The 27105-nt window shown below is 39.9% G+C and overlaps 2 protein-coding genes across 3 annotated transcripts; one reads left to right on the top strand and one right to left on the bottom strand.

The window, feature by feature from the left end:
* Positions 1-227: 227 nt before the first annotated feature.
* LOC103036073 (sodium- and chloride-dependent GABA transporter 2) lies at positions 228-16669 on the bottom strand. Of its 2 annotated transcripts, none has more exons than XM_049483248.1 (14): positions 16428-16669; positions 12871-13005; positions 12234-12374; positions 6260-6344; positions 5994-6126; positions 5304-5438; positions 4508-4611; positions 4292-4416; positions 4036-4148; positions 3817-3954; positions 3008-3110; positions 2178-2278; positions 1642-1812; positions 228-550 (listed from the first exon to the last, which is right to left on the bottom strand). In XM_049483248.1, exons 1-14 carry the CDS (start codon positions 16543-16545, stop codon positions 404-406), a joined length of 1749 nt encoding a protein of 582 aa, XP_049339205.1. In that variant the 5' UTR covers positions 16546-16669; the 3' UTR covers positions 228-403. The 2 variants fall into 2 exon arrangements, with proteins under 2 accessions (XP_049339205.1, XP_049339206.1); XM_049483249.1 differs by lacking the exon at positions 16428-16669 and adding an exon at positions 15058-15102.
* A 2139-nt stretch (positions 16670-18808) lies between these two features.
* LOC103035755 (gastrula zinc finger protein XlCGF26.1-like) lies at positions 18809-25776 on the top strand. The gene is made up of 3 exons (XM_022679461.2): positions 18809-19080; positions 20232-20981; positions 22376-25776. Exons 2-3 carry the CDS (start codon positions 20241-20243, stop codon positions 23399-23401), a joined length of 1767 nt encoding a protein of 588 aa, XP_022535182.2. The 5' UTR covers positions 18809-19080; positions 20232-20240; the 3' UTR covers positions 23402-25776.
* Positions 25777-27105: the final 1329 nt, after the last annotated feature.

Raw genomic sequence — 27105 nt, 5'->3', positions numbered from 1 at the left:
CCCAGTAAAAAAAAAAAAAAGAAAGAAATATATATATATATATGGTGACACCCCTGTTCCTTACTAGTGTCGCATAATGCGACTTATAATCTGGTGTGCTGTATGTATGATAAACTAGAAAATAGATGTTTATTGATAGTGCACTTTATAGTGCGAAAAATACATTATTTTAATTATGATTTTAATAATGAATGTTGTTTTTAAGCAATTGACACCATAACTATAAATATAATAAAAAAATTCAATCTTACATCTATTATTTATTTACATTTAAATATCCGCCATTAAAATCGAAATAATAATAAATCATTATTAATCACATTATTTTTTCAATTGATTGACACCACACGTCCAGACCTGATATTATTTTTTGTGAATTCAGACTCAGTGGATTTTACTACTTTCAGTAAACAGGTGTTAGTTTATGTTGATCAGTGGTAGTGTTGATCAGCTCCGTCAGTTCGGCTGCTGTGGTCACTTCATGTATCACAGGCCTCGGCCTCTGGATCTGGGGCAGGTCAGGGTCGGGTGTGCAGAGCCGGATCCAGCGCTGTTAAACATAAACATTTATTATTTTAACTGAAGATATTATCACTTTTTATTCCCTTTAAGTTCCCCATAAGTTTATGGAGTAATTCCTTAGACAGGGAATAAGTCTTGGACTAAACAGTATTTTAAATGGATATGTTCTGTTAAAAGAAAAATATAATTTCTGACCCTCCTGTGGGCTTCTGACCATTGAAGAGCGGGGTGAAAGGTGTATAATAATATCTGGTCATAGTGTTATGCTTGATCTGTGTAGCTTGTGAATCTGCTAGGGCCATTCCAACAAATGGGTGCCATTTGCTTGTTGTAACTCTTCCAAATGATACATATTTGTTTTAGTTTTTTTTTTAAACTCTGAATCTAATAACACATATATTTAACTATTCAAAACATGTACTGCTCAAACTCAGGCATGTTTACTTCATTTTTAACAAAGTTTCTAAGCCTAAGATGGTTACAGTTTTTTCTGTCCTGTTACCAAAACTCATGTGACATAAATAAATTAAAAAAAAAACATGGGACAATACTTATTTATGTTACTGGCACTCACTCCTGTTACTGGAACTCACTTCTGTTACTGGTACTCATTCCTGTTACTTTTATGTTATGAGTAACAGGACTGAAAGTAACAGGAGAAAATAGTTAAATGGTAGCTAAAGCTAATAGCATGAGGACACTGAGCACAAAAATGCTATTTTCAGTTTCAGTGTTCTAAGTAGTTTTTGTTAATGATTTTAATTATATATCTTATGTTTGCAATTAGGTCAATATACAAGACACTATGCTTAATATTAAAATTTATTTTTAAGTTATATTGTGTGTAGATTTATACATGTAATTTTCTGGGGACAAAAATGGCACCGATTCGGCGGAATATGCCACTAGTAATTAAACTCAAAACCTGACCAATAGTAAAAGCTGTAGTAAAAGCAAGCCATTTGCAATTCAGCCATTGTTTAAAAAGACTTTGGACCAAGTCTGGCTCTGGTTGGCTCTAGGCCACATTTTAGTACAGTTAGAAACCAGATTACGCCCAACTGGGTAGCTATCTGGGGTATAGCTCTTGTGTAAAACTGCACCTGTGTACAGACTCACCTGTTTCAGGCTCCCTTTCTCTGCCCACAGCAGAATCACTGCCCGTCCTGGTACCAGCACAATGGAGGAGAGCGCCATCGCCCACCCCAGCCCATAGGCCCAGGCCGGGTACACATACCAGCGGTTAAAAGTCAGGGGCTGGTACTCCACCAGAGAGCAGATAAAGGACACCTATGAGACAGAGACTCACAGTCTGTGCTGCCACTTACTGGCTGATGGAAGAACTGCTGGGATGGTCTTTGCAGTGTTCTCCAGTCTGTATTTATTAGCTTTTCTGATTTGCAACCACATGATTTTCATTAAACATACAGAGAGAAGGATTACCAAACAGGTTATTAATGAGGAGACCAACCGCTAACTGAAATATGAGTTCTTGTTCTTCTGAGAGTTCTTATGAGAGTTCTTGTTCTTCTAAGAATAAAGTACCATCCTTCTGATATAACAGGGGAAACAGGACATGTTTTAGGCTGTTTTTAACCAGCTTTGGTGTTTCCTTCTATACAGAAACACAAACAAATAAGCAGAAAGGGACTTACCATAGAAACAAGGGGGGTAAGGTACTTCCAGCAGAGTTTAAAGATGAAGTTAGGCTGCCATCCTGTCATGTCCTTAATGACATCACTCATTCTCTCAGCTCCTGTGGATAAGAAATACATCAAAGAGGTCTGGTTTAAATCCTGGATCCATGCTGCCTGTCATCAGCAGCCAGAGTCAGAGAGAACACTATTTTCCTTACTGTCTCCTAGAAAGACTAGCCTCCTAGTCTTCACCTGGTCTTTTTTCTTTTAGGGCCAGTTTCCCAGACACAGATTAAGCCTAGTCTTGGACTACACAACTTTTTGAGTGTAGATTTTTAATTAAAAGGAAAATACAGTATAAGACTAAGCTTAAAGCTTAGTCCTCTGGTCAAGTAGTCTAGTTTTCATCATCATTAATAATGAACAGAGAGAGAGGCCTTTCAAACTGGGTAGAAATACAAGTCTAATGGTAGACAAAATTTTCCTAATTTGCCTAATCCCTGTTTTAGAAGCTGCCCACTATGTTGTTAATAGATAACAGATATACGTTAATTCAGTTCAAATTACAGAAAAAGAAATGCAAACTTTAGTTAAAGGGATGCTGTGCATTTGCTGGGTGGCATGCTGGCTTGGTGGTTATTAGGTTATTAACTCCAATGGCGGACTCGGTCTGCATTGAGGGCAGGGGCAAACAAATTGATTACGAAAAAAAAAAATCTCAGTCACATTTTCCCACAAAAGAGCAGCCAATAGAGCACATTGTCTCTATTTTTGCCACTTTAGAGTGGACTTTAGGGCACAAGTTTCCTTTCACAGTTCAATAATGTTAAGAAATAGTGTGTACATACCGTAAATCCAGCCCACAGCCAGAGACTCAAACACAGCCAGAAACAGAATGCAGGTCCCGTTACAGGCATAATAATCAAACAGCTGGAACACAAACATCCCTCCCTGGTGAATACAAACACAAATGGAGAAATTACCCTACATGTCTTGGCTGATTTGACTGAATCTGGAGTCAGTGATGCCATTTAAAAGACTGCAAGCAAATTAGATTTGTTTCTCAAATCAGATCAGTTGTGATGGCTTCATTAAATGGAGCTATGGGTTGTTGTTTGACACATGAAATATACACTGCCTGGCCAAAGAAAGTCTCCACCTGGATTTAAGTAAGTAAATGATGTGGGGTTGATGCTGCAGTTGGTCTGCAGGTCTAGGTTCAGCAACAGTATGTGCTGAAAGATTGAGGTCAGCTGACTACCTGAATATACTGAATATAGACCAGGTTATTCCATCAATGGATTTTTTCTTCCCTGATGGCACGGCCATATTCCAAGATGACAATTCCAGGATTCATGGTGCTGGAATTGTGAAAGAGTTTCAGGGTTCAGGGAGCATGAGATCATCATTTTCACACATGGATTGAGAGAGTTCACCACAGAGTCCAGATCTTAACCTCATTAAGAATCTTTGGGATGTGTTGGAGAAGACTTTGTGCAGTGGTCAGACTCTACCATCATCAATGCTGCAAGATCTTGATGACAACTTAATGCAACAATGAATTGAAATAAGTCTTGTGACATTTCAGAAGCTTATCGAAACAATGCCACAGTAAAAATCTAAGCTAAATGTGGTCCAAAAAGATTTTTATCTGTACCTGAGTGACCATCACTAGCTGACTGAAGAAGCAGATAAGGCAGTAGAAGAGAACGAAAAATTCTCGGCGTCCAGCTCGGCGCAGCACTCCAGGGAACACGTCAGTCACTGAAGTGATTACCACCTCCATGGCAACAAACTGAGGGGTGAAGATGAGCAGGTTTGAGCAACAGGTGTACACCAGTGGTGTGTGTGTATGTGTTGGTGTGTGTGTGTGTACCTCTGTATCAAGGCCCAGCAGGATGATCATGATGAAGAAGCAGACAGACCACAGCTGAGGTAACGGCATCATCGCCACAGCCTGAGGGTACGCTATAAACGCCAGGCCAGGACCTTATAGACACACAGTATATATAAATATATTTGGATTGATTGATTGATTGATTGGATTGCTTTTAGTATGTGTTAGAATCTGCTTATAGAATTTGCTAACTAATTAGAGCTTTGTATGTGTGTGTGTGTGTGTGTGTGTGTACCTGACTCTGCTACATCCTCCACTGCAGCTCCCTGCTGATGGGCCATGAAACCCAGAACTGAGAACACTGCGAATCCGGCCACCACACTTGTACAGCTGTTTAACACACACAGCCATAACGAGTCCCTACACACACACACACACATATTTAACATTTGATCTGAAGAATGAAGCAGACATTAGCATGTATTTGAGCTTGCTGGTTTTATTCTCTTACCTGTAGCAGTCGTTTTTATATGTGTTGTAGCTTCCCAGCACGGTGAGAGAGCCCACAGCCACACTGTATGAGAAGAACACCTGAGTACCTGCTTCCATCCACACCTGCACAGGTAACTCTGAGAAATCAGCCTACAGCAGAATAGCCCCACCCGTTACGCCTATAACAATTCAGCTCCGGCCATTAAACTTACAGCAGTTTAGCTTCGCCCATTCAACCTACAGCAGTTTAGTCCCACCCATTAAAACTACAGCAGTTTAGCTCCGCCCATTAAACCTACAGCAGTTTAGTCCCACCCATTAAAACTACAGCAGTTTAGCTCCGCCCATTAAACCTACAGCAGTTTAGTCCCACCCTTAAACCTACAGCAGTTTAGCTTCACCCGTTCAACCTACAGCAGTTTAGTCCCACCCATTAAACCTACAGCAGTTTAGCTCCGCCCATTAAACCTACTGCAGTTTAGTCCCACCCTTAAACCTACAGCAGTTTAGCTTCACCCGTTCAACCTACAGCAGTTTAGTCCCACCCATTAAACCTACAGCAGTTTAGCTCCGCCCATTAAACCTACTGCAGTTTAGTCCCACCCTTAAACCTACAGCAGTTTAGCTCCGCCCATTAAACCTACTGCAGTTTAGTCCCACCCATTAAACCTACAGCAGTTCAGCTCTGCCCATTAAACCTACTGCAGTTTAGTCCCACCCTTAAACCTACAGCAGTTTAGCTCCACCCATTAAACCTACTGCAGTTTAGTCCCACCCTTAAACCTACAGCAGTTTAGCTCCTCCCATTTCCTCACCTGTGCATCCAGCAGGCGCTGGGGGTCCGGATAGACGTAGAAGAGGATACCCTGCAGAGCCCCCGGCAGAGTCAGCCCCCGAATCAGCAGCACCAACAGCATTACATAAGGAAACGTAGCTGTGAAATACACCACCTGTAAATAGTGAAAAACAGTTAAATAAATTACATATACCAGTTTATACTGGTCTGAAACTGGTTCCATGCTGGGTGACCAGCATTCCATTACAGAACACAACATATACTGGTTCATACGGGTTTAGTAGAACCTTTTATGAACATTACAGTTTACAAGCTGTCAGGTTTTCTGGATGTTCTGAGAAGATTTTTTATCAAATAGTTATATATATTTTTTTATTATTAACTTCACTGCAACGTCACCTGTGTTAATGTTGTAATTTATTTTTTTTGGGAATGTTACTTTAAATGTTTCCATAAGCTTAGTATTTGTCTAGGTGGGAATGTTATATGAGAAACATTCTAATAACATTTTGATGCAATATGTCAGACATTTTCCAAATATATCCTGGAGCATTATTTGTGTAATGTTATAGAAAAACCTTGCTTAAACATTGCTGTACATTTTTACAACATTGTTACAACTCTCTGTTAGCTAGGCTGGTGCTGGTGTTGTGCTTGTAAAAATAATTTTTCTGTGTGATAATGTGCTGAAAGTCTATTGATCACACACCTTGCCGGTGGATTTGACACCCTTCCAGATGCAGAAGTAGCAGATGATCCACATGGTGATCAGACAGAGGACGACCTCCCATTTCAGTTCACCCAGCTCCTCAATTCCTCCAGAGATGTCCAGAACTCTGCGCCTGCACAGCAGGTATAACCATATCCACATAAGACATGAAAATGAGTTGTGTCCAATGATACATTTAAGACATTCCTCTACATCTTTCCACAGACTGGCCAGCTGGATACTGCCCACTTCTGCAGTTTACTTACTCCCAGAACTCTGTGGCCGCTGATGTTGAGTTGGTTTGTCCAGTCCAGTTGAGTGTAAGGTTCCTTACTCCAAAAGTACACCACTCTAAGGGAAAGCGAGAACCATATAGAACACAATAAGTGCATTTACATTCATACTCCATGCTACATACTCCAGTTTTTAGATAAGAGTAACTTAACTAAATCTGATTAAGAAATCTGCAAATGAGAGCTGGATTTTAGATCAGTAACTGGTATTTCTCAGTGCATGTAAACTCTTAACCAGAGTATTCTGGAATTTGTCAGTCTATGCATGAATAAAAACAAGCAGCATTTAACACAGCATCTGTGAGATGGTGCCAAAACATTTTCAGAGAAAACCGAATCATTTAATAATCTTCATTTTCTAGCTGATGTATGATCATATTATGGCTTGATGTATTAATAAATAATAATAGTAATAATAATAGTGGTAATAATAGAAAATAATAATAGTTCGGGTTATAAATTATGTTTACATCACATCTTAGTCTTATTTCTAGTCAAAAATCAGATTAGTTACATACTTATGTAAAGTCAGAGTTTTCCCATTATCTGATTACTCAAGTTCATGTAAACAAATTGATCGGATTACTGACAAACGTCAATATTATTCTGTAATCAGATTATGAAGTGCATTCAAATACACAAACATGGCAAAAGTCATTGGACAGGAACTAATATTTTGAATATTATGAGACACTCATCTGTTTGCATGCACAGTTCTAGACAGGAACCAAATTATTTATTTGGGACCAAATAGTGCTTGTGTGAAAATGCCCTTAGATGTATTCCTGATACACAACACTGTGGGTTGAGGAATGTTAAATACCTGCACAACTTTGAAAATGACATGTCACATACATGTTACAGTGTTCTAGTGCCACTAGGTGGCACTTTAAGAAAGAATCTTAATACACAGCCTAATACTACTACAGAAGGAGAGAGCCTAAGGCAGGGCAGTAGGAGAAGCAAGCTGTAAGTGTGTGTGCTGCAAGTTGCTTGAATAAAGCTCACGGAATTCTTCTATATCTGCATCTTGACTGATATCTTTTAACATGGTGTCAGAAGTCTAACCCGGAAGCTTCCTTCTTTTCGGGACATATGAACAAACGGTGTGCAGACTGGAAATCTAACTCAACCTAGAAAAAAGACAGCAACTTTCAGAATGGCGTATCACATCCCAACCCCGGAGCCTATGGACATGAAGGGCGATGTGTTCAGCAATTGGATGTTTTTCCGTGCGCAATGGGATAACTACGAAATCGCAACTGGATTAGACAAAAAAAGACGACAACATTCGCTTGGCCACGCTACTATCAGTAATGGGGAAAGAATTCACGTCACCTTCACATGCCTGACGCGGACCGGGCAGATCCGAAGAAAGTTCTGGATGCACTACAGCAACACTTTGAACCGACCAGAAATGTGATCAACGTATGGTTTGTGTTTAACAATTGCAAACAAAGCCAAAATGAGACCACAGACCAGTACACAGCCAAGCTAAAAAAGCTAGCAGACATTTGTGACTTTGGCTGCCTGAGAGATGATTTAATCCGTGACAGACTTGTTATAGGCACAAAAGACACAAATGTACAGGCTCGGATGCTGCGTGACCCGAAACTGACATTGACTCAAGCTGTTGATATGTGCCGTGCAAATGAACAAACTTTAGCTCAAATTAAGGAAATTGCTGGCGAGGATCAGCAAACAGTCCACTATGCTTCGCGAGACGGTCGCCAGGGGCAAAGGGTAAGTAGTAAACAGCCATGTATGCAAGAACACACCAGACAAAAATCATTGCATGCCAACACATGTCGGTACTGTGGAACTATCCATGGCAAAGCCAACTGTCCAGCGTATGGTGTACTATGCAAAGCATGTGGGAAACGGAATCATTTTGCTAGAGTCTGCAGACAAGAACAGCGCAAGCCACAATTGCATCTAGTGGAAGAGGACAAGGAGAGGGAAGATGAAACTGATTTGATGCTTTATCTCTCTCACGTAAACTTTATGCAAGCCAACAGGAACAAGTGGTTTATACACCTTAAATTAGCCCCACACAATGACGAAATGCTTCAGTATGACCCTTCACATGTCATCAAATGCCAACTAGACACTGGTTCCACTGTCAATGTCATTGGTTTCCGAGACCTCCAGCGCCTGCTCCAAAATGGCAACCCGCCCCTATCACTAAGCAAAACCACTCTCAAGCTATATGATGGCACAATGATACAGCCAAAAGGAGAATGCAGTCTCAGGGCAGAACACGATGGCAACACATATATCCTAAGATTTCATGTAATGGAGACATCACAAACCCCTCTGCTCTCAGCAGACACCTGCCTACGACTCAACTTACTCCAGATCACCAGCAACCACGTCATACACAGCATCGATGCAGGACAAGCAGACAGCGCCACCATACCAAAGACAACAGAGGAGCTTATAGCCTCACATGAAGACGTGTTCGATGGCCTAGGATGCCTCCCTGGTAAGCTCCATCTGAAGGTGGACCCCGCCATAAAACCTATACAGCAGCTCCCTCGCAGGGTTCCAATCCCCATCAAAGACAAAGTTACAAAGGCCATAGAAGACATGGAAACAAGGGGCATCATTGCCAAAGTCACAGACCCGACTCCATGGATCAGCAATATGGTGGTGGTAGAAAAAAAGGACAAGCTTCGCATTTGCATTGACCCTACAGTACTGAACAAAGCTTTACTCCGATCACATTATCAGATGCCGACAATAGAGGAGATTCTGCCGGAAATAGCCAAGGCAAAGACATTTTCTGTCTTAGATGCAAAAGATGGCTACTGGCAAATACAGCTGGATGAAGCAAGCAGCTATCTCACTACATTCTGGACACCTCTAGGGCGCTACAGGTGGCTCAGGATGCCTTTTGGGATCAAGCCAGCGGCTGAAGAGTATCAGAGAAGACAACATGAAGTGTTGCAGGGACTCAAAGGTGTGGCAGTAATAGCGGATGACATTCTTGTTTATGGATGCGGTGACACCAATGAAGAAGCAATGAGGGATCATGACAACAATCTCACAGCACTCCTCCAACAAGCCAGGGCAGTAAACCTAAAGCTAAACAAAAGAAAACTCAGACTAAAGCTCCCCAGTGTGTCATACATGGGGCACCTACTCACCACTGAAGGATTATGCCCAGATCCAGACAAAGTAGCTGCTGTTGAGAACATGCAAACGCCACATGATGTAAAGTCTCTTCAACGGCTGCTTGGATTTGTCAACTACCTATCCAAGTTCTTGCCCCACTTGTCAGAAGTCTGTGAGCCCCTAAGGCGTCTGACTGACAAGGATGTCGAGTGGGCCTGGCTCTCACAGCATGAAGAAGCATTACGCTGTATCAAACAGCTAGTCACACAAAACCCTGTCCTAAAATACTATGACCTTAATGAAGAAGTCACCCTGCAATGTGATGCAAGTGAAACAGGCCTGGGAGCGGCACTCCTTCAAAATGGACAGCCTGTAGCCTTTGCCTCTAGGACGCTGACGCCAACTGAACAAAGGTAGCAAATTGAAAAAGAATGCCTCGCCATTGTCTTTGCGTGTGACAAATTTGATCAGTACCTTCATGGCAGGGATCACATCACTGTTCACAGTGATCACAAGCCCCTCGAAGCGATTTAAAAAAAATCATTGCTCATGGCACCAAAGAGACTGCAGAGGATGTTGCTCAGACTGCAGAGGTACCAGATACACCTGCTGTACAGACCAGGAAAAGAACTCCATTTAGCTGACTTCTTGTCCAGAACCCCACAGCCTAATGTGGAACACCCACAAATGCAGACGCCATCCTCGGTGTACGCTATGGGACTGGCATCAGCAGAGTTTGAACATGTTAGGCACAGCCGCAACACCAACATCACCACAAAAACGCTGGAGACCATCAAGACACACTCTGCTCAAGATCCAGTGGCCAAGTTGCTGAACAGACACATCAGCAAGGGCTGGCCAGAGCACAGGCAAGCTGTAGACCCTTCCCTTCATCCATTCTGGACGTACAGAGAAGAACTTACAACAGAAGAAGGTCTAATTTTCAAAGGACAGCGGGTCTTTATCCCTAACACATTACGCAATAGCTTCCTGCAGAAGATTCACATTGGGCACTCTGGTATTGAGGCCAGTCAGAGGAAGGCCCGCGAGGCCATTTTCTGGCCAGGAATTGCTGATGACATTAAGAACTTCACAAATGCCTGTGCCATCTGTAATGCCACTCAAGGGAAACAACAAAAAGAAACACTCACTTCACACCGAATTCCGGACATCCCGTGGTCCAAAGTCGGAATAGACCTGTTCAGCATCAAGAGCTTCACGTATCTCATCATGGTGGATTACTATTCTGACTATTGGGAGATTGATGATCTTTCAGACTACACTGCATCCACTGTCATTGAAGCGTGCAAGAAACAATTTTGCAGACATGGCACGCCTCACACTGTCTTCTCAGATAATGGCCCCCCCTTCAACAGCATGGAATTCCAACAATTTGCAGATGATTGGGACTTTGAACATGCAACCTCATCACCATATCATAGCCAAAGCAATGGCAAAGTGGAGTCTGCAGTGAAAATAGCCAAAATGTTACTGAAACGCTGCACAATGGCTGGAGAAGTGCTAGAATGGAGAAACACTCCGACCGAAGGTCTTGACAGCTCACCGGTACAAAGACTCATGTCAAGGCGGACCCGATCACTCCTGCCCAGAAGGAGTGTGCTTCTAAACCCTATAGTGACGAACGATGTGGTCGCAAAGAAAAAGTCAAAGGGGCAGCGGTCAAACACAGATACGACCTTCGTGCTCGTGACCTCCGACCCATCACACAAGGACAGACGGTACGAGTCCTTCTCCACCCCAACCATCCAGATGGCACCTGGGCGTTGGGCTTATGCATTGACCAACTCCGTGATCGCTCATATGTGATTCTGGTGAAAGGGAAGAAATACCGTCGAAATCGCAGAGACATTCGTCCAGTGCAGGAACAACTTACCATCACTCCACACCACATCAGCCCATTGCTCGACGACGACAGCTGGAACACTGGAGGTGGCATGGAGAGCCTGACAGACATACAAGATACAGCAGCTGAGGATGCACCCATCAGCCAACCTCAATCTCCCAACCTTCCCCCTCCCCTACAGCACACCAGAACCAGGAGCAACATTCAACGACCTGCAAGATTCACCACTGATTTTGTTATCTGAACAAAAAAAAAAGAAAAGAAATAAAACAGTTCACACAGTTATAGTACCTGCAGAAACTTGTTACTTGAAATTGAAAACTAATGTATCCATGTTTTGTTGATTTTGTTTATATTAATTATGTTCTTTCAGAGCCAGTGCTTTAACACAGGAGCCGCACTGGGGTTATAGCCCAGTTATATGTAAAGGGAGATGTTACAGTGTTCTAGTGCCACTAGGTGGCACTCTAAGAAAGAATCTTAATACACAGCCTAATACTACTACAGAAGGAGAGAGTCTAAGGCAGGGCAGTAGGAGAAGCAAGCTGTAAGTGTGTGTGCTGCAAGTTGCTTGAATAAAGCTCACGGAATTCTTCTATATCTGCATCTTGACTGATATCTTTTAACAATACATATGGCACCCACTATCAGCTCTCATTCCAACTTTCATAATTCACATTGCATTACCGTGAGCACGCAGGCCCTTACTCACAAGATAACAACACACAACATATACATGTGTGGGTGTTTTTAAGCTAAGCTGTCCTCTGAGGTAATGCAGATCAATTTACATACTGCTATTACATGACTTTTAAATTGACAGTGTAAATGGTGAAAATAGTACTCTGGACTGACTTACTGTTTATTAGTCCAATATTGCTGTTATTATTTAATACTTATATTATTATAATTGTCTGTATAATTATAAAATGATTTAGGACTACAGTAAATAATAAAAAGTAGGACCTGTGTTCCAGCTGTTGTCGCAGGTGGCCCAGGGCAGCTGGGAGCTGAAGGAGAACACCAGGTAGAACAGTGCCCAGGCCAGAACAATGATGTAGCACATGCAGCTGTAGATCAAAATCAGCTGACCTGCATAGCCAACACCTGACCAGAGGAAAACAGACAGAGTCAACAGAGCTGATCATAGAGCTATAGGAGAATATACAGTTTCAAAAAAAGTATGTGAACCCTTTGGGATTACATACTTTTTCTTGCAACTGTATGTAGTGAGGTAAAAGTGTAAGGAGGAGAAAAAAATATCCACTAGATACAGATACAGCATTTTAGTACTTAAGTACAGTAGTGAAGTACTTCTACTTTGTTAGTTACACATCTTTGGTAATAGAGCGAATGCTGGTCATATGTCTTTATAAAAAAAGCATATCATGATTACACAGTTATGTAATGCAAGCTATGATGATTATAGACTTATAATAGAGCTATGTGATTTTTAAAGATTTAAAGATTTTATCTATTTTCTGTTATGATGTTTTTGATTGGACAGTGATGACATGGAGGAATAAGGAATAAGAGGAATAAGACAGAATATACAGAGATCATATTTTTTATGCAGTGCTGAATGTGTTGTCAGGGTGCTTACCATCAGCCAGAGGGCAGAGGCGCTGCCAGCATGTAATGCCCCCCTCCTGAGTGTATTGCCCCATAGCTGTCTCCAGGAGGAAAAGGGGCACCCCACAAGTCACCATAAACACCAGATACGGCACCAGGAACGTCCCTGAGAACACAAACCGGAGAACGTTGTATTGGTTCAAATGTAGAACACACAGTAAGTGTCTCTGAACACGTATAACACCACTCAAATCTGTAACTCCATTCTCAAACCTGTTCTCCAGTAAAAGCGCTGCCTGTTTTCAACAGGCAGACAGCTCAAGTATCGCTAAAATTACACTGTAAAAAAACAAAACTTAAAATTGTTCTGTTTAATGTGATTTTAAGTCAGATGAACAAGAAATATTGAATTGCACCCTAAATTATAGCAAACCAATCACCTCAACTTACTTTTAATTTTTTTACTCTAAGTTTCTTGTTAAACGTAGGTCTAAATAAATCATCTGTGTTGGTTAAATTTACTAATTGTAGTTGAACCCTAGTTGAGGCCAAGCCAACTACTCTGCACTACTGCACATGCTCAGTTTGAATCTTCATTTGAACGGGGTCTACAGAGCAATTCTGCATGGGTTTTCACCTGATGTTGGTCACGCTATTTGCATATTGGGTGTCTTCTCCCACCTCTCACTCACCATCAGTGTGTAGTTATTCTCCACAGGCTGCTTTTTCTGGGAATTTGCATATGTGTTATATAATAGTATATAACTGCCTGGCCTCAGTGTTGAAGGCTATAAGAGCAAGCCGCTATGTGTTTTTGAGTGTATATAGACTTACAGTATATGCTGGCTGGCCACAGAGTTATGTTTGCATGAACTGCAAGCTTATATGACTGACAATAAGGCATATATGTAATAGTCATAAATTCTAAATTCCAAGTTGATACGTTAAATTAATAAAAATATAATGTTGCACCCACTGAATGATTTTGATGAATGTAAACATATTTTTTTTGTTTATCCTAAAGTCAGCAAAACTTACAATACACATTTCATACAAATTAAATTACATTTTAAGTTGGTGAGATTTAATATTTGTTTAACAAAAAAAAAAGTTTTAATACATTTGAAAAATGAATTATCTGGGCTAAAGATTTCTAATTGACAGAACTGCGTGTGGTTTACTTTAAAACTTAAAATATTGATTTGACCTCAAAACTCTCTTTTTCAAAACTCAAAACTTTTTTTCTTAACGTTTTCATTTTTACACTGTACTACTTGACCCTAGAACGCTAATGCCGCGTGATTTTTACCCACACAATTAATTTTATGTGATTGTCATTGTGTTGCTGCTGTCTGGGCTGCATAGGATTTTGGATAGCTTCAGGGAGCATATTGATGTCATTATTGTTATGGTTAATTTTCATCTGACATTAGGGATAGAGAGTAAGATATTTTATGGGTTGTAATTTACCTCATGTTAGTGTTTGCGTGTTTAAATCAGGCGCTCACATGTTCCAGGAATGGGTGGTCCGAAGACCGAGTTCCCTGCTAAATGCCTGGTTAAAGTGTTCTTCAAACAGTTATTCTACTTTTTGTAGAAGGCTCTTTGTAGAATTGTTTTATACTGTATTAGATAGGACCATTTGTGCTTCGCATGTTGTTATAGAGAAATTTGAAAAGCCTTGTTTAAATACATTTTAGATCAATATATCAGCTGTCCTGCTATTACACAATAATGACACAAAAGAAAATTTGCGGTACATATATACCACTGTAGTATAGTTTTAACTACATAGTTATTAGAAAAACAAAAACTGGGACAGAACGTCAGTGGCCTGGGTGAAAGTGAAGAGAAAGTAGAATTAGTTCCTTACTGATTTCCTGGAGCAGAAGTGAGAGTATATTCTCGTTTAAAGAAGAACAAATTCATCAAAGCAGAAGTGGAGGATGTGGAACTAATCTGACCTTAAAGGAGCAGTTCAGCCAAAAATCAGATAAATATGATTCAGTTGATCAGCCAAACAGTGTTTTATATCTGATGTGTTCATAGTACTGCATATTGTGTTGTTATCCACTAGTATTGCTAAGATTACTAACCTGGCACAGTGCTAAAAATGACGACCTGAAACAGGGAAATACTTTAAAAGAATTCACCATAAATCACTGGTAAATAACTTTTAAAGCAGGTGTGGTAAACTCAATGATTTGAAATAACATACACTTATCTGAACGTTTCATTGGAAGGCCGTCAACTCGGGTATGACGTCATTCCCAGCTCCTACATCAGAGGTGAATGGAATGAATACACATGTAACATGTAATCTAACTGCTCTACTTATTGAATTATTTTATTATACATAACTTAAACACTATAGAAATTTGCGATTACTTAAGATGATTAAATCAAACTAAGCCAAAAACGGATAGTTTGGATACACACTCATTTGAGTAAGATTAGCTTTTTGGCATATTATGATTAGTTTAGGTGAATTGAATAAATTATGTTATGCTGACTGATTTGAGTTGTGTGCCTTATATTTATAATTATACAGTGGCATGAAAAAGTATTTGTCCCCCTACAGATTTCTTTTGTTTTTGCTTTCTTGCCATACTAATATTTTTCAGATTATCTACAAACTGGGTTCTTTTGTGACCTCCTGGATGAGTTGTTTATGCCCTTTTGGAATAATTTCAGTCGGCCAGTCACTCCTGGGAAGGTTTACCTGTGTTCCATGTTTTCTCCATTTTCCAGACTGATAGATAATCAATTCATTTGTTTTCATATCTTTTTTATTATTCATTCAGATCTGGCCATAATTTGTTGTGTTTTGAGATCTTTTAGATGCTTCATGTTGTCACACTGGTTCTATGTAATTGATTTCTTGATTCTGGAGGTCTGGCAGTAATCAGATCTGGCTGTGGTTGGTAGTGAAATTAAACTCAGCTAGATTGGTTTGAATTGCATTTTTTCCCTTAATAAATGAAATCGCAATTTAAAAAGTACTATTTATATTTACTCAGGATTTATTTGTTTGATATTAAAGTATGAATATATAAGTATGACAAGAATTCAAAAACAAAAGATATCTGTAAGTGGAAAAATATGTTTTCACTGTATATATACCTGCCTGGCCCCAGGGTTGAAAGCTATAAGAGCAAGTTAACCCTTTCTCTACTGCTAAGGGACTCCAATATCTGTTACTTAACAGATTTAAGTCTTGTATTACTTATTAAACTGTGCTGGTCCAGGACTGGATAATGGATTTAAGGTCCATATTTAAATACTGCTGTCTGAGTAATGCCAACTTAGTGTTTTTTAGTGTGCTATTCAAGCTCAAATTATTTAAGTTATTTAACCTAAAATAGATTAAGGCAAGCAGTTTCCTCAAAGCTTTGAATTTACCTAACTTATCGGGTTTTGCTGTTGGCTAAGCTTTCTTTGATTGGGTAGATGGCACTGTTTATGCCCTCATCACTTCCAGGCCTTGGCTGATCGACTGAATCTAAGCTTAGTGACCAATCATGTTCTTCTGGTTCTTCATCAAACTGCTCCTTTAACTCTATATGTAAAGGTTTTCAGTGTTCTTACCTCCTCCATTCTTGTAGCACAGGTACGGGAACCTCCACACATTTCCTAGACCCACCACGTTCCCTGCCACCGCCAGAAGAAACTCAGTTTTACTGGCCCAGTGCCCTCGATCCTCCATCTCTGCCCGCTATCACTGTCTTCTGCTCCACCAGATCTCACTCTAACCATAGGCCCCCCTCCACCCTACCACACCACGCTGTGGGCAAGTACGAATTGTTACACCGGGCCTGGTGAAAAATGCTGATTTCAGATGAGTTGTACAGTTAAAGATGTAAGAGAAGCTACTGATTTACCTGCGGTGAACAGATCTATCTTCAAAGGAGAACAAGGGTCACCCAAAACATAAAATTCAACTTTCCATAAGAACACAATAACATGAACTGGTAATGTTAGACAGATGTCTTCTACTGGAGCTGTGAATCAGTGGCGGACTCAGGCTGACTAAATGGGCAACTAGAGCACAAAATATATGTACCTTCGAGAGGGGGAGTGACAAAAACTCAAAAACCTAAATCAATGCAAAATAGGAGTACGTTTAAGAAAGAAAATACATTTTTAAATGTTGTGCTATCATTGACAACAGATTTCCCCATTGTGAGGGCACTTATGGGGCAATACATTTTATTAAGCCCACTGCCATGGCTGTCCTTCTTTAGAGGGTCACCAAACTGGGTTTTTTCACCTGTAGGAGATTCGTATTTTCTCCAGTAGAGAAGATATCCAATTTATTTTCTAATAACGCTGTCTAATAGGTGAAACTGCATAAGAACAGTTTTTATTTCTAGTTTTTCCCATTTTCTTCCCAATTTAGCTAGGCCAATTTTCCAATTCATTCAGCTGCCACTCAGCTTTATATCCCCCGTCATGGTTAATGACTCAACACCAGGAGGGTGAACACTAGCACATGCTTCCTCCAACACATGTGAAGTCAGCCACTGGCTCTTTTGAAACTGCTGCTGATGCAGCATTGCCGAGTAGCATCACAGCACGCTAGGAGAAAAGCGTAGCAACTCGATAACGATCAGCTCACAGACGCTTTATGCTGATCGACATCACCCTAGGAGTGATGAGGGGAAAGAGTGCCATCTACCCACCCAGAGAGAGCAAGGCCAAATGTGCTCTCTCAGGGCTCCGGCAGCTGATGGCAAGCTGCATGACCAGGATTCGAACCAGCGATCTCCCAGTCGTAGTGGCAGGACCACTCTGCGTGTATGTGTGAGAATGCGAGAGCTGCAACTGTAATGATTTCAGTGTTTAGTGACGTTGGTGTTCTAGTTCACTGAATAGGTCACTGATTCCTGCTCTACTATCCATTCCCTCAAGACTGCTGTGAGGAGTTTTAATGCTATTAGATTCAGATGTCATACTGATTACAAATATAAATATAACTCTATTCTGGATATGACTGTTAAATGTAATTATAACTTCATAATGGATGTTCATTAAAACGGTATTACAACTTCAATCTGGACATTAATGTTATAAAAGCTTCATATTGGATTTTAAAGTTATTAGAACTTCAAATGTTGTTAATTAAACATAACTGCATTCACTTTATCCATTCAAGTATTTAAACCATAGAAATACATCATTAAACAGTTTTTTTTATGAAGAACGGTTGGGTTCCTTGTATGCTCAGCACTTCTAAAACATATCCTAGAATTCCCTCTGGTAAATACAGTGTAAGTTCTATTCAAGTGGTTTTGGTAAAAAGATTTTTTTGTACAGTACCAGTCAAATGTTTGGACACACCTCTTCTCATTCAATGTGATTTCTTTCTTTTTAGGATTTTTAACAGTGTACATTTAATGTTAAAGACATTAAAGCTATACAGGTACACATGCAGAATATTTTCCTCTATGTAGCCACATTTATTTTTGAGGACAGATCTGCACACTCTTGATATTTTAATCTCATTTGTTTGTTATTTGATTTGAGTCTTGATTCCTTCCAAGATTGCTTCCTCTTAAAGGGAGTTTTTCCTTGCCACTGTGTCACCATAAAAATTGCCATCTCTGTGGTGCTGCTCATAAGAGGCGTGGACCTGTTTTTCTCTGTAAAGCTGCTTTGTGACAACTTCTGTTGTAAAAAGCGCTATATGAATAAAATTGAATTGAATTGAAAATTGAATTGTCTTCATGAGGTAGAGTTACCTGGAATAGTTTTCTCAGCGTCTTGAAGGAGTTCCTGGAGGGTTGGTGTTGCTATGTGGTTGCTTGGTGGATGCTTGCTTTTTAAAATAAATTTAATAGAGACACAAAGAAAACATTAAATGAGAAGGTGTGTCAAAACTTTTGACTTGTACAGTATACCTCTGTTTTTTCTGTTACTATAATATATAACTATAATTTTACTATAGTATATAATTAATATATTATTACAACAAAACAAACAACTAGCAAAAAGATGTTTCAGTGGCATGTACAAAATAATATGTATTTTTTTTATATGTTAATTTATGTTTATTTAACCTTTAAATAAAATTATTTTTATATTATAATGATATGAGAGATTAATTGTCTGGAGTCCAGGTGGTGGTGCTAGATCCATTAGCTGTGGTTCTCCAAACCCCAAACAGAGCAGAGAAGAAGCTGCGGAGCTGGTGTTCCTGCGGTTCTGCAGTGTTGGAGAGAGGGGTTAGAGGGGATTGCAGGTACACCACCTCTTTATATTATTATCTGCACTGTGTTTTCATATTGCTGTGGCTGTTCACGCTCTAAAAACAAGCGGGGAACAGTCTGGGAGGCTGCAGTTAGCTTTTTGTTCGAACTGTTCCATTCCACCTTAAACGCTGCAGCAGATACCCGTGGTAACGCCTGCGGAGGAAGACTGTTACAGCTGCAAAGTTTAAGGTGGAACGGAACTGTTTAAACAGGACCCGTGTAACACATATAGTTATATAGTTATAGACCAGAATGGGCAGATTAATACTAATTTACCTAAGCTAACTCGTGTGTATATATATATATATATATATATATATATATATATATATATATATATATATATATATATATATATATATATATATATATATGTTTTCTTTAATAATGATATTGTCCTTTTTCTGCGTGTTTAACACTAAACAGAACCCCGTCGTCATGTTAAGGGAATAACTTACAGCTCTAGAAAAAATTAAGAGACCACTTCAGTCTCTGAATCAACTTACCTGATTTAGCAATTTATAGATTTATGTTTGAGTAAAATGAACATTGTTGTTTTATTCTATAAACTACGGACATTTCTCTCAAATTCCAAATTAAAATATTGTCATTTAGAGCATTTATTTGCAGACAAAAAACAAAAAAGATAAAGAAGATCTTTCAGACCTCAAATAATGCAAAAGAAAAAAAAAGTTCATATTAATAAAGTTTTAAGAGTTAAGAATAACCCTGGTTTTTAATCACAGTTTTTGTGCATCTTGGCATGTTCTCCTCCACTAGTCTTACACAATACTTTATAACTTTATGCCACTCCTGGTGCAAACATTTAAACAGTTCAGCTCGGTTTGATGGCTCTTTAAAGAGACAACCACTGACATTCTGTTTTGTTCCAAATATTGTTAAAAAAAAGCTGGTCTAGCAACAAATCTTTGCCACACTTAAAGGCATATTTCCATGTACACAGTATCACAGTATCAGTGGGGTGGTCCTGATGAGAGCCAGTTTCATCCGGGAGAAAGATGGCACTATCAACTAATGAGTTGACGTGCTGTCTGTGTAATAAAAAACAATGAGTGAATGAGTACCTTCTGTAGTTTGTATTGGAGACATATTCATATATATATATATTTTTTCCCTACAGAAAGATACAATGTCCAGTTTGGAGTCGTGTCCTTCTCCAGACGTTCCTTCAAGGCTGAAATCTGTCTCCCCAGACACGTCAGAAGATGCTCCCAACAAGGAGTTCACTGATCTTTTTAAAAATGAGGAAATTAAATGTGAGAATATGGAGTCCAGAGTAAGCTCCAGTTTTCCACAGGCCATCTCTGGGACTGCTGATCCTGACCAGCCTCACATAAGAAAGCGGAGAAATCGAGGGAAGGAGAGAACCCACCACTGTTCTGTGTGCAGTAAGAGCTTTAACCAGCTGTGTCACCTGCGGGTTCACCAGCGCATCCACACAGGGGAGAAGCCCTTCACCTGCGCGGAGTGTGGGATGAGTTTCAGAGAAAACGGTACCCTCAAAAAGCATGAGCGTGTTCACACCGGAGAGAGGCCGTTCTCCTGCTCCGAGTGCAGCAAGAGCTTCAATCAGCAGAGCACTCTTCAGAAACACCAGCGCATCCACTCAGAGGAGGAGCCATACCACTGCACCTGCTGCGGCAAGAACTTTAAACAGCACAGCAGTCTTCAGCTGCATCTGTACAGCCACATAGACGAGAAGCCTTACAGCTGCTCCGAGTGCGGGAAGGGTTTTACTGTACACGGCAGTCTGCTGAGACACCAGCGCATTCACACCGGAGAGAAGCCGTACTACTGCTCCGTGTGTGGACGGAGCTTCAGACATTCCAATACTTTAAAGAAGCACAAATGTTTTAAGGCAGAGCCGGAGGTGAGCACTCTTAAAACTCTTAAAGCTTAAGGCTGACACCTAGGCCTATAAATTGGTTAAATCTGGTCAGAGTGATGATAAACCTTAAACTATTACTTTTATTTTACTAAATTAAAGGAGAACTATGATCTAAAATGTACTTTTGTTGTAGTAAAACATGATAAAAAAACTTACTTTTGATGAATAGCACACCTCCGTTCTCCCACAGTGTTCTGAGATCCAGAAATTTTAACAGTTTGCCCAAACACCCTTCAGACTGGATGACACGGGGCATAATTTACCCCGATATCCTATAACGCAAGCTTTAGCTCTGAGCAACGCCATATAATACACAAAAACAAATGAATGAAAATTATGAAAGAATAAAAATACAATCAAAACCAGACAGATAAAAATAAGATCTCATTGCATGCTGGACGAACAAAATAAAATAAAATAATATATAATATAATATATATATATAATATATAAAATAATATAATATAAAGGTAATAATAAAATCAAAACAAAATAATAAAATTTATATAACAAATAATAAAAAGAATCTAATTGAAAGCTAGAAAAATAAGATAATAAAAAGCTAATGTAAAAAGATATGTTTTTAGATTTTTCTTAAAAATAGTAACAGGTTACTTGACAAATATTTATCGATAATGTGTTCCAGATTCTTGGTGCATAAAAAAAGAAAGCCTCTTCTCCACTAATTTCAGAGATGCATGAAGGATCTAGTTGGTTTGATATGGTCGTGTTTTTAAGTATGTGTCAATATTCTTGCTGCTGCATTTTGCACCAGTTGGAGTTTATTTATTGTAGATTTAGGAAATCCTATTACAAGTGCATTGCAGTAGTGAATGCAAGAAAAAAACAAATGCATGCATCCGTTTTTTGGCATCATCTAACTAAAAATGAGATCTTACTTGTGCAAAATTTCTTAGATGATAAAAAGGCAGTTTTAATGATCTTGTTTATATGTGGTATGAATGAAAAGTCAAAGTCAAGGATTACAACAAAGTTTCAGATTTCATCTTTTGTTTGAAGGTTGAGGTTTCCTGGGGCGAGGGTTATCTTTTTCCTCTTTTCTTCATTGCCAATTACATGTATTTCAAGTATTTTAACTGCACAGAATTTTTGATAATTTGATCTGAAGCTAACTTAACATTGTCTCTAGGCCTGTCATTATCAGCTTATCAGACAATAAGTATGCATTACCTTATTAGTTTTAATAATTGGAATTTAAATGGTGTAATTACCTTGTTATGATAGTATTTTATCATTGTGTGATAAAATATTGTTATCTCAATTATTTCTGGGACAACATATTGTTCGCAACAATTGTTATGCTGACAGGCCTAATTGTCTGCACATATTTGTAATGCTTAATTTTTGTTTTTTAGAAAACAGTGGTGCGCAGTTTGGAGTCACCTCCAGCTCAAGATGTCCACATTCCTACAGATTTGAAATCTGCCTCAATGGACACATTATTAGACGCCCCCAGTGAGGAATACGCCACGCTTTTTAAAATCGTGGAGATTAAATGTGAGAATGTGGAGTCAACATTGAGCTCCAGCACTCTTCCTCCATCTCCTGAGACTATTAATTCAAACTCACGTTCCAGAAAAGCTCAGAAGAGCACGGTGAAGAAGAGATCTCACCACTGCTGTGTGTGCGGTAAGAGCTTTCTTCAGCTGTGTCACCTCCAGGTGCACCAGCGCATTCACACCGGAGAGAAGCCCTACACCTGCACAGACTGCGGGGCCAGATTTAACCTGCAGAGTAATCTTCAGAAACACCAGCGCATTCACACCGGAGAGAAACCGTACACCTGTGAGGAGTGCGGGAAGAGTTTCAGAGAGAGAGGAACCCTGAAGAAACACGAGCGAGTTCACACCGGAGAGAAACCGTATCTCTGCTCACAGTGTGGGAGGAGCTTCAATCACCAGAGCAGTTTTCAGATACACCTACGGATTCACACCGGTGAGAAGCCGTTTAAGTGCCCGGTGTGCGGCAAACATTTCAGAGACAGAGGAACACTCAAAAAACACAAGTACATTCACACGGAGGAGAAACCCTATCACTGCTCAGAGTGTGGGAGGAGTTTTAATCAGCCGGGTACTCTGCAGAAACACCAGCGCACTCACACGGGAGAGAAGCCGTACCTCTGCACCTGCTGCGGGAAGAGTTTCAAACAGTCCACTGGCCTTCAGGTGCATCTGTACAGCCACACAGAGGAGAAGCCGTTCCGCTGCTCGGACTGTGGAAAGGGTTTTGCTCTGCAGTGCAGCCTCCAGAGACACCAGCTCGTTCACACCGGAGAGAAACCCTTTACCTGCTCCGAGTGTGGGCGGAGCTTCAGACATTCCAATACTTTAAAGAAGCACAAGTGTGTTAAGAAGGGAAGGATTCGTGACTCAAAACTTTAAAGAAATTCATGTTGCGTGAGAAGTATATACTTTATGCTCAGAAGTAATTAATGAATTAATGAATTGTCAGTGCCTGGTTGCAAACAACACTTTGGATCAATTGTACTGGACTGGGATTAAACCTAGCTATGTCTATGGCAAGGCTTAATCCCTGTCTGAAAAACCGACCACTAATGTTTTCCCCTTAAAAAAAGACCTTAAAGAAAGTCATACTTAGGTGCCATGCATACAAACCCTTAGACATTTTTACTTAACTAAAGTAAAACAGTAAGAGATTTACTGTGGTAAAGTTAAACTGTAAGCATAACTAACGACTTGTGAAGAGAAAAAAAAACATCTTTCTGTGAACATCACTGTTTTTTCCAACTTTTAAATCTACAGCTACTTCCTACAGAAGAGTATGTTTCAGAAATTTAAAATAGAAAAATAGAACATACACACTGTATGTCCTAGCAAGTGTTAGAGCATACAGAGGATGGAAGATGAGAGCGTGCTCTGGCTCTTCTCTCCCTTACAACCATCGTTGATTTGGCCTCTTTGGTCCAACCAGAAACTGTAAAAAAGATGGACGCCGTGTCACTGTTTCCATTCATTCAATGAAAATTAAGCCAAAATCTTCAGCCATGTTGGCGATCCTGAAACCCGAGTCTGCGCAGTAGAGACCAGAGGAGGGAGAAAGACTGTGGAGAGACAGCCTACTCATTTAAATAACCCCGCCCCTGAGGGCTGCCTCCACAGAGCTATACACAGTCTATTGTCCCACCCATACAGTCATTGGTCCCACCCCGGCTAGGTGTAACTTAGCCCTTTTACAATAACCACACCTTTCTGAATAGAGCTTAATAACGTTTTTAAAAATGAATTATGTGGGGATATAAAAATTAGACAATATAAGCAGAGGTTACACTAGCTGCTGAATTTAAATAATGGAGGTAGAATTACAGTATATTAGAAAAAAAACGTGAATGAAAGTTGTCTGTTTTGCCGTTGAAACCTATGGGGATGGGTGGGGTTACACAGCTTTCTGCAACCGAACAGCAGGGGAGAGACGTCTTTGAGAGATGATGCTCTGTCCAGCTATACACAGTCTATGGGTCCAACCATGTAAATTTACCAAGTATTTTTATGAATTTCTTCCCAAAGTTTAATGAAGGTTGACAACAGCAGAACCCTGACCAATCACAAGGCTAACATAGCTCCGCCCTCTCTTCGAGTCTGAGCAATCTGAACCAGTGAGGTGTTTATCCAGAGTTCTTTTATTGCATATCCTGTGCAAAATGCAACCCCAATTCAAAGAAAAAGGTGTATTATTATACAAAAATATATATTATAATGGTTTTTAGGGTTTATGACCAGGTCCTTTAAGCTTTTTTCTACAACTCACTTATTTTTAAAGGAAAGGTAAAGATTTTTTTTTTAATAAAAAATGTTATTGTGTTTTATGCAACCAGGCACAGGGTTTTACTGAAGATGCATTCAGTTTCTGTTTGTTTGTGGGTCTTTCTGCTATGGTTTTGTCTAAAAGCTGGTTAGATGGCTGACATTAGGAATATTACATTTCTTTGCTTCACTTTGCCTTTACAGAGAATCATGGTACCGTACAGTTTCAGCATTGACAATGATCCATCTACCTCCTTTACAGTGTTTTTAAATCACATTTTAAATCTGGAATCAACTCCAGATCATCTTAATTTACACAGAAATACGGCAGGAACAGGCCACACCTGACCATATAACTGTATAACTACATATCAATGATTTGTGAACTTCCTTTTAAGGCTGTAAAAATATGGTACAAAAACTGTGTAAAAAATGGTAGTAATTCCTCAACAGACAATGCACTATATTAGAAACTCTTTGAATTACAGCTTAAACCCCGCACTTATATCACATCTTGTTGTTGGGAAAGTGCACATTCTCTTTTGAGGCCTGAAACAGTTGAATGTTTAGCCTGAAATTCTGGGTATTTGTCCAGGCATTTCTCAGAATAGACAGTAGGGAGCAGCAGAGCTAAGATATAAAGCAGAGAGTTGTAATTTTTGCACCTTTCACTTTTTATTACTTTATTTTATTTTTTTCTGTTCTGTATAACTAAGGTTATCAAGACACCTTTTACAGTTAATGCAATTGCAAATTCAGCTGGTTTAAGGTGCACCCACTGCTGACACAGTTTCTATAATCTCCACAGGAAGTGGTGGGTGTTTATGATGTGACGCCTCCTGGTGGCAGGATTACACAGGAAAACAGAGACACTACATTAAATATTAAATATGACATGCTTTCCTGCTTGTATCGTTGTCTCAGAATCAATAAATCAGTGTCTTTGTAAATGGCATGGTAATGGTATACAGATACAGTCATTGCACAACACCAATCAATAAAGTGTTTTCCTTGTTGAAGAAACAAATAATTGTCTTTAATGGGAAAGACAAACTATGCATACTGTAAACTGACAAGGAAACAGTGTTATAATTGTTAATTTTCTCAGAACAGCATTGATTTTATTCACTGTTTAGATTTTAGTTATCTACAATATTTTCTGTAGTTCCTTCAGTGCCTCATCTTCTTTGTCCTCCTCTTTTCCCCACTGTTCCTTTGCTTCCACTACCTCCAACACTTTTTACTCCATCTCTTCATCCATTTTCCATCCTCTTCCATCTCCTCCTTCTGTACCTGCGCTTCCTCCACCCTATTCTTCCTCTTCCATCTCCTCCTTCTGTACCTGTGCTTCCTCCACTCTATTCTTCCTCCTCCATCTCCTCCTTCTGTACCTGCGCTTCCTCCACTCTATTCTTCCTCCTCCATCTCCTCTTTCTGTACCTGCGCTTCCTCCACTCTATTCTTCCTCCTCCATCTCCTCCTTCTGTACCTGCGCTTCCTCCACTCTATTCTTTCTCCTCCATCTCCTCCTTCTGTACCTGCGCTTCCTCCACTCTATTCTTCCTCCTCCATCTCCTCCTTCTGTACCTGCGCTTCCTCCACTCTATTCTTCCTCCTCCATCTCCTCCTTCTGTACCTGCTCTTCCTCCACTCTATTCTTCCTCCTACATCTCCTTCTGTACCTGCGCTTCCTCCACTCTGTTCTTCTCCTTAGTCTCCTCTTCCAGTAGAACATGTTCCCATAGCAACACCAAAATTTTTTTCAGACTGCAGACAAGTGTTTTTATGGTAAAGTGTTTCCCAGTCCCTCTTCCTCCTCCATCTCCTCTTCTTTCTATCTCATTTTCCTCCTCCCCACTTTTTCCTACCCATCTTCTCTTCCTACTCCACTCCTTTTTTCCTCTATTATCTCCTCTTCTTCCTCAGTTATCTCATCTCCCTTCTCCCCTCTTTTACTTCCTTTATATAATTTTTCTCCTTTTTCTCCTCTTCCTTCCTCTTTCTTATATCATCTTCTCATTTATCCCCTTCCTCCTCAATCTCCTTTTCCTGCCCACCTACATTTCCTACTCTCCTCTTTCTCCTTTATCTCCCCTGCCTCCTCTTATTTATCCCCTTTTATCCCCTTTTCTTCTCCTTATCCTCCAACTCTTCCTCCTCCTTTATTACCTCTGTCCTCCCCTCATTCTTCACCACCCTTATCTCCTCTTCCTCCACCTCCTATATCTTCACTTTCTTCTCCCCACTTCCTTTTCTTTTATCATCTCATCCTCCTTCTTCCCCTTTCCTCCTTCTTTGTCTCATCTTCTTCCTCATTATCTCCT

The sequence above is a fragment of the Astyanax mexicanus genome, chromosome 9, assembly GCF_023375975.1.
Source record: "Astyanax mexicanus isolate ESR-SI-001 chromosome 9, AstMex3_surface, whole genome shotgun sequence".
Lineage (NCBI taxonomy): Eukaryota > Metazoa > Chordata > Actinopteri > Characiformes > Acestrorhamphidae > Astyanax > Astyanax mexicanus.
Note: the sequence above shows the minus strand (reverse complement) of the source record. Positions and strands in the feature narration are given on the sequence as shown.

Bases quoted from the DNA above. Each gene is read 5' to 3' on its own strand.
- LOC103036073 (XM_049483248.1), bottom strand. From the start codon at position 16,545: ATGGAGGATCGAGGGCACTGGGCCAGTAAAACTGAGTTTCTTCTGGCG. The intron at 4,612-5,303 runs GTGAGGAAATGG...TTACCTGTGCAG, and splicing joins AGCGCCTGCTGGATGCACAG to GTGTGGATGGAAGCAGGTAC. The intron at 4,417-4,507 runs GTAAGAGAATAA...GTGTGTGTGTAG, and splicing joins TATAAAAACGACTGCTACAG to GGACTCGTTATGGCTGTGTG.
- LOC103035755 (XM_022679461.2), top strand. From the start codon at position 20,241: ATGTCCAGTTTGGAGTCGTGTCCTTCTCCAGACGTTCCTTCAAGGCTG. The intron at 20,982-22,375 runs GTGAGCACTCTT...TTTGTTTTTTAG, and splicing joins GTTTTAAGGCAGAGCCGGAG to AAAACAGTGGTGCGCAGTTT.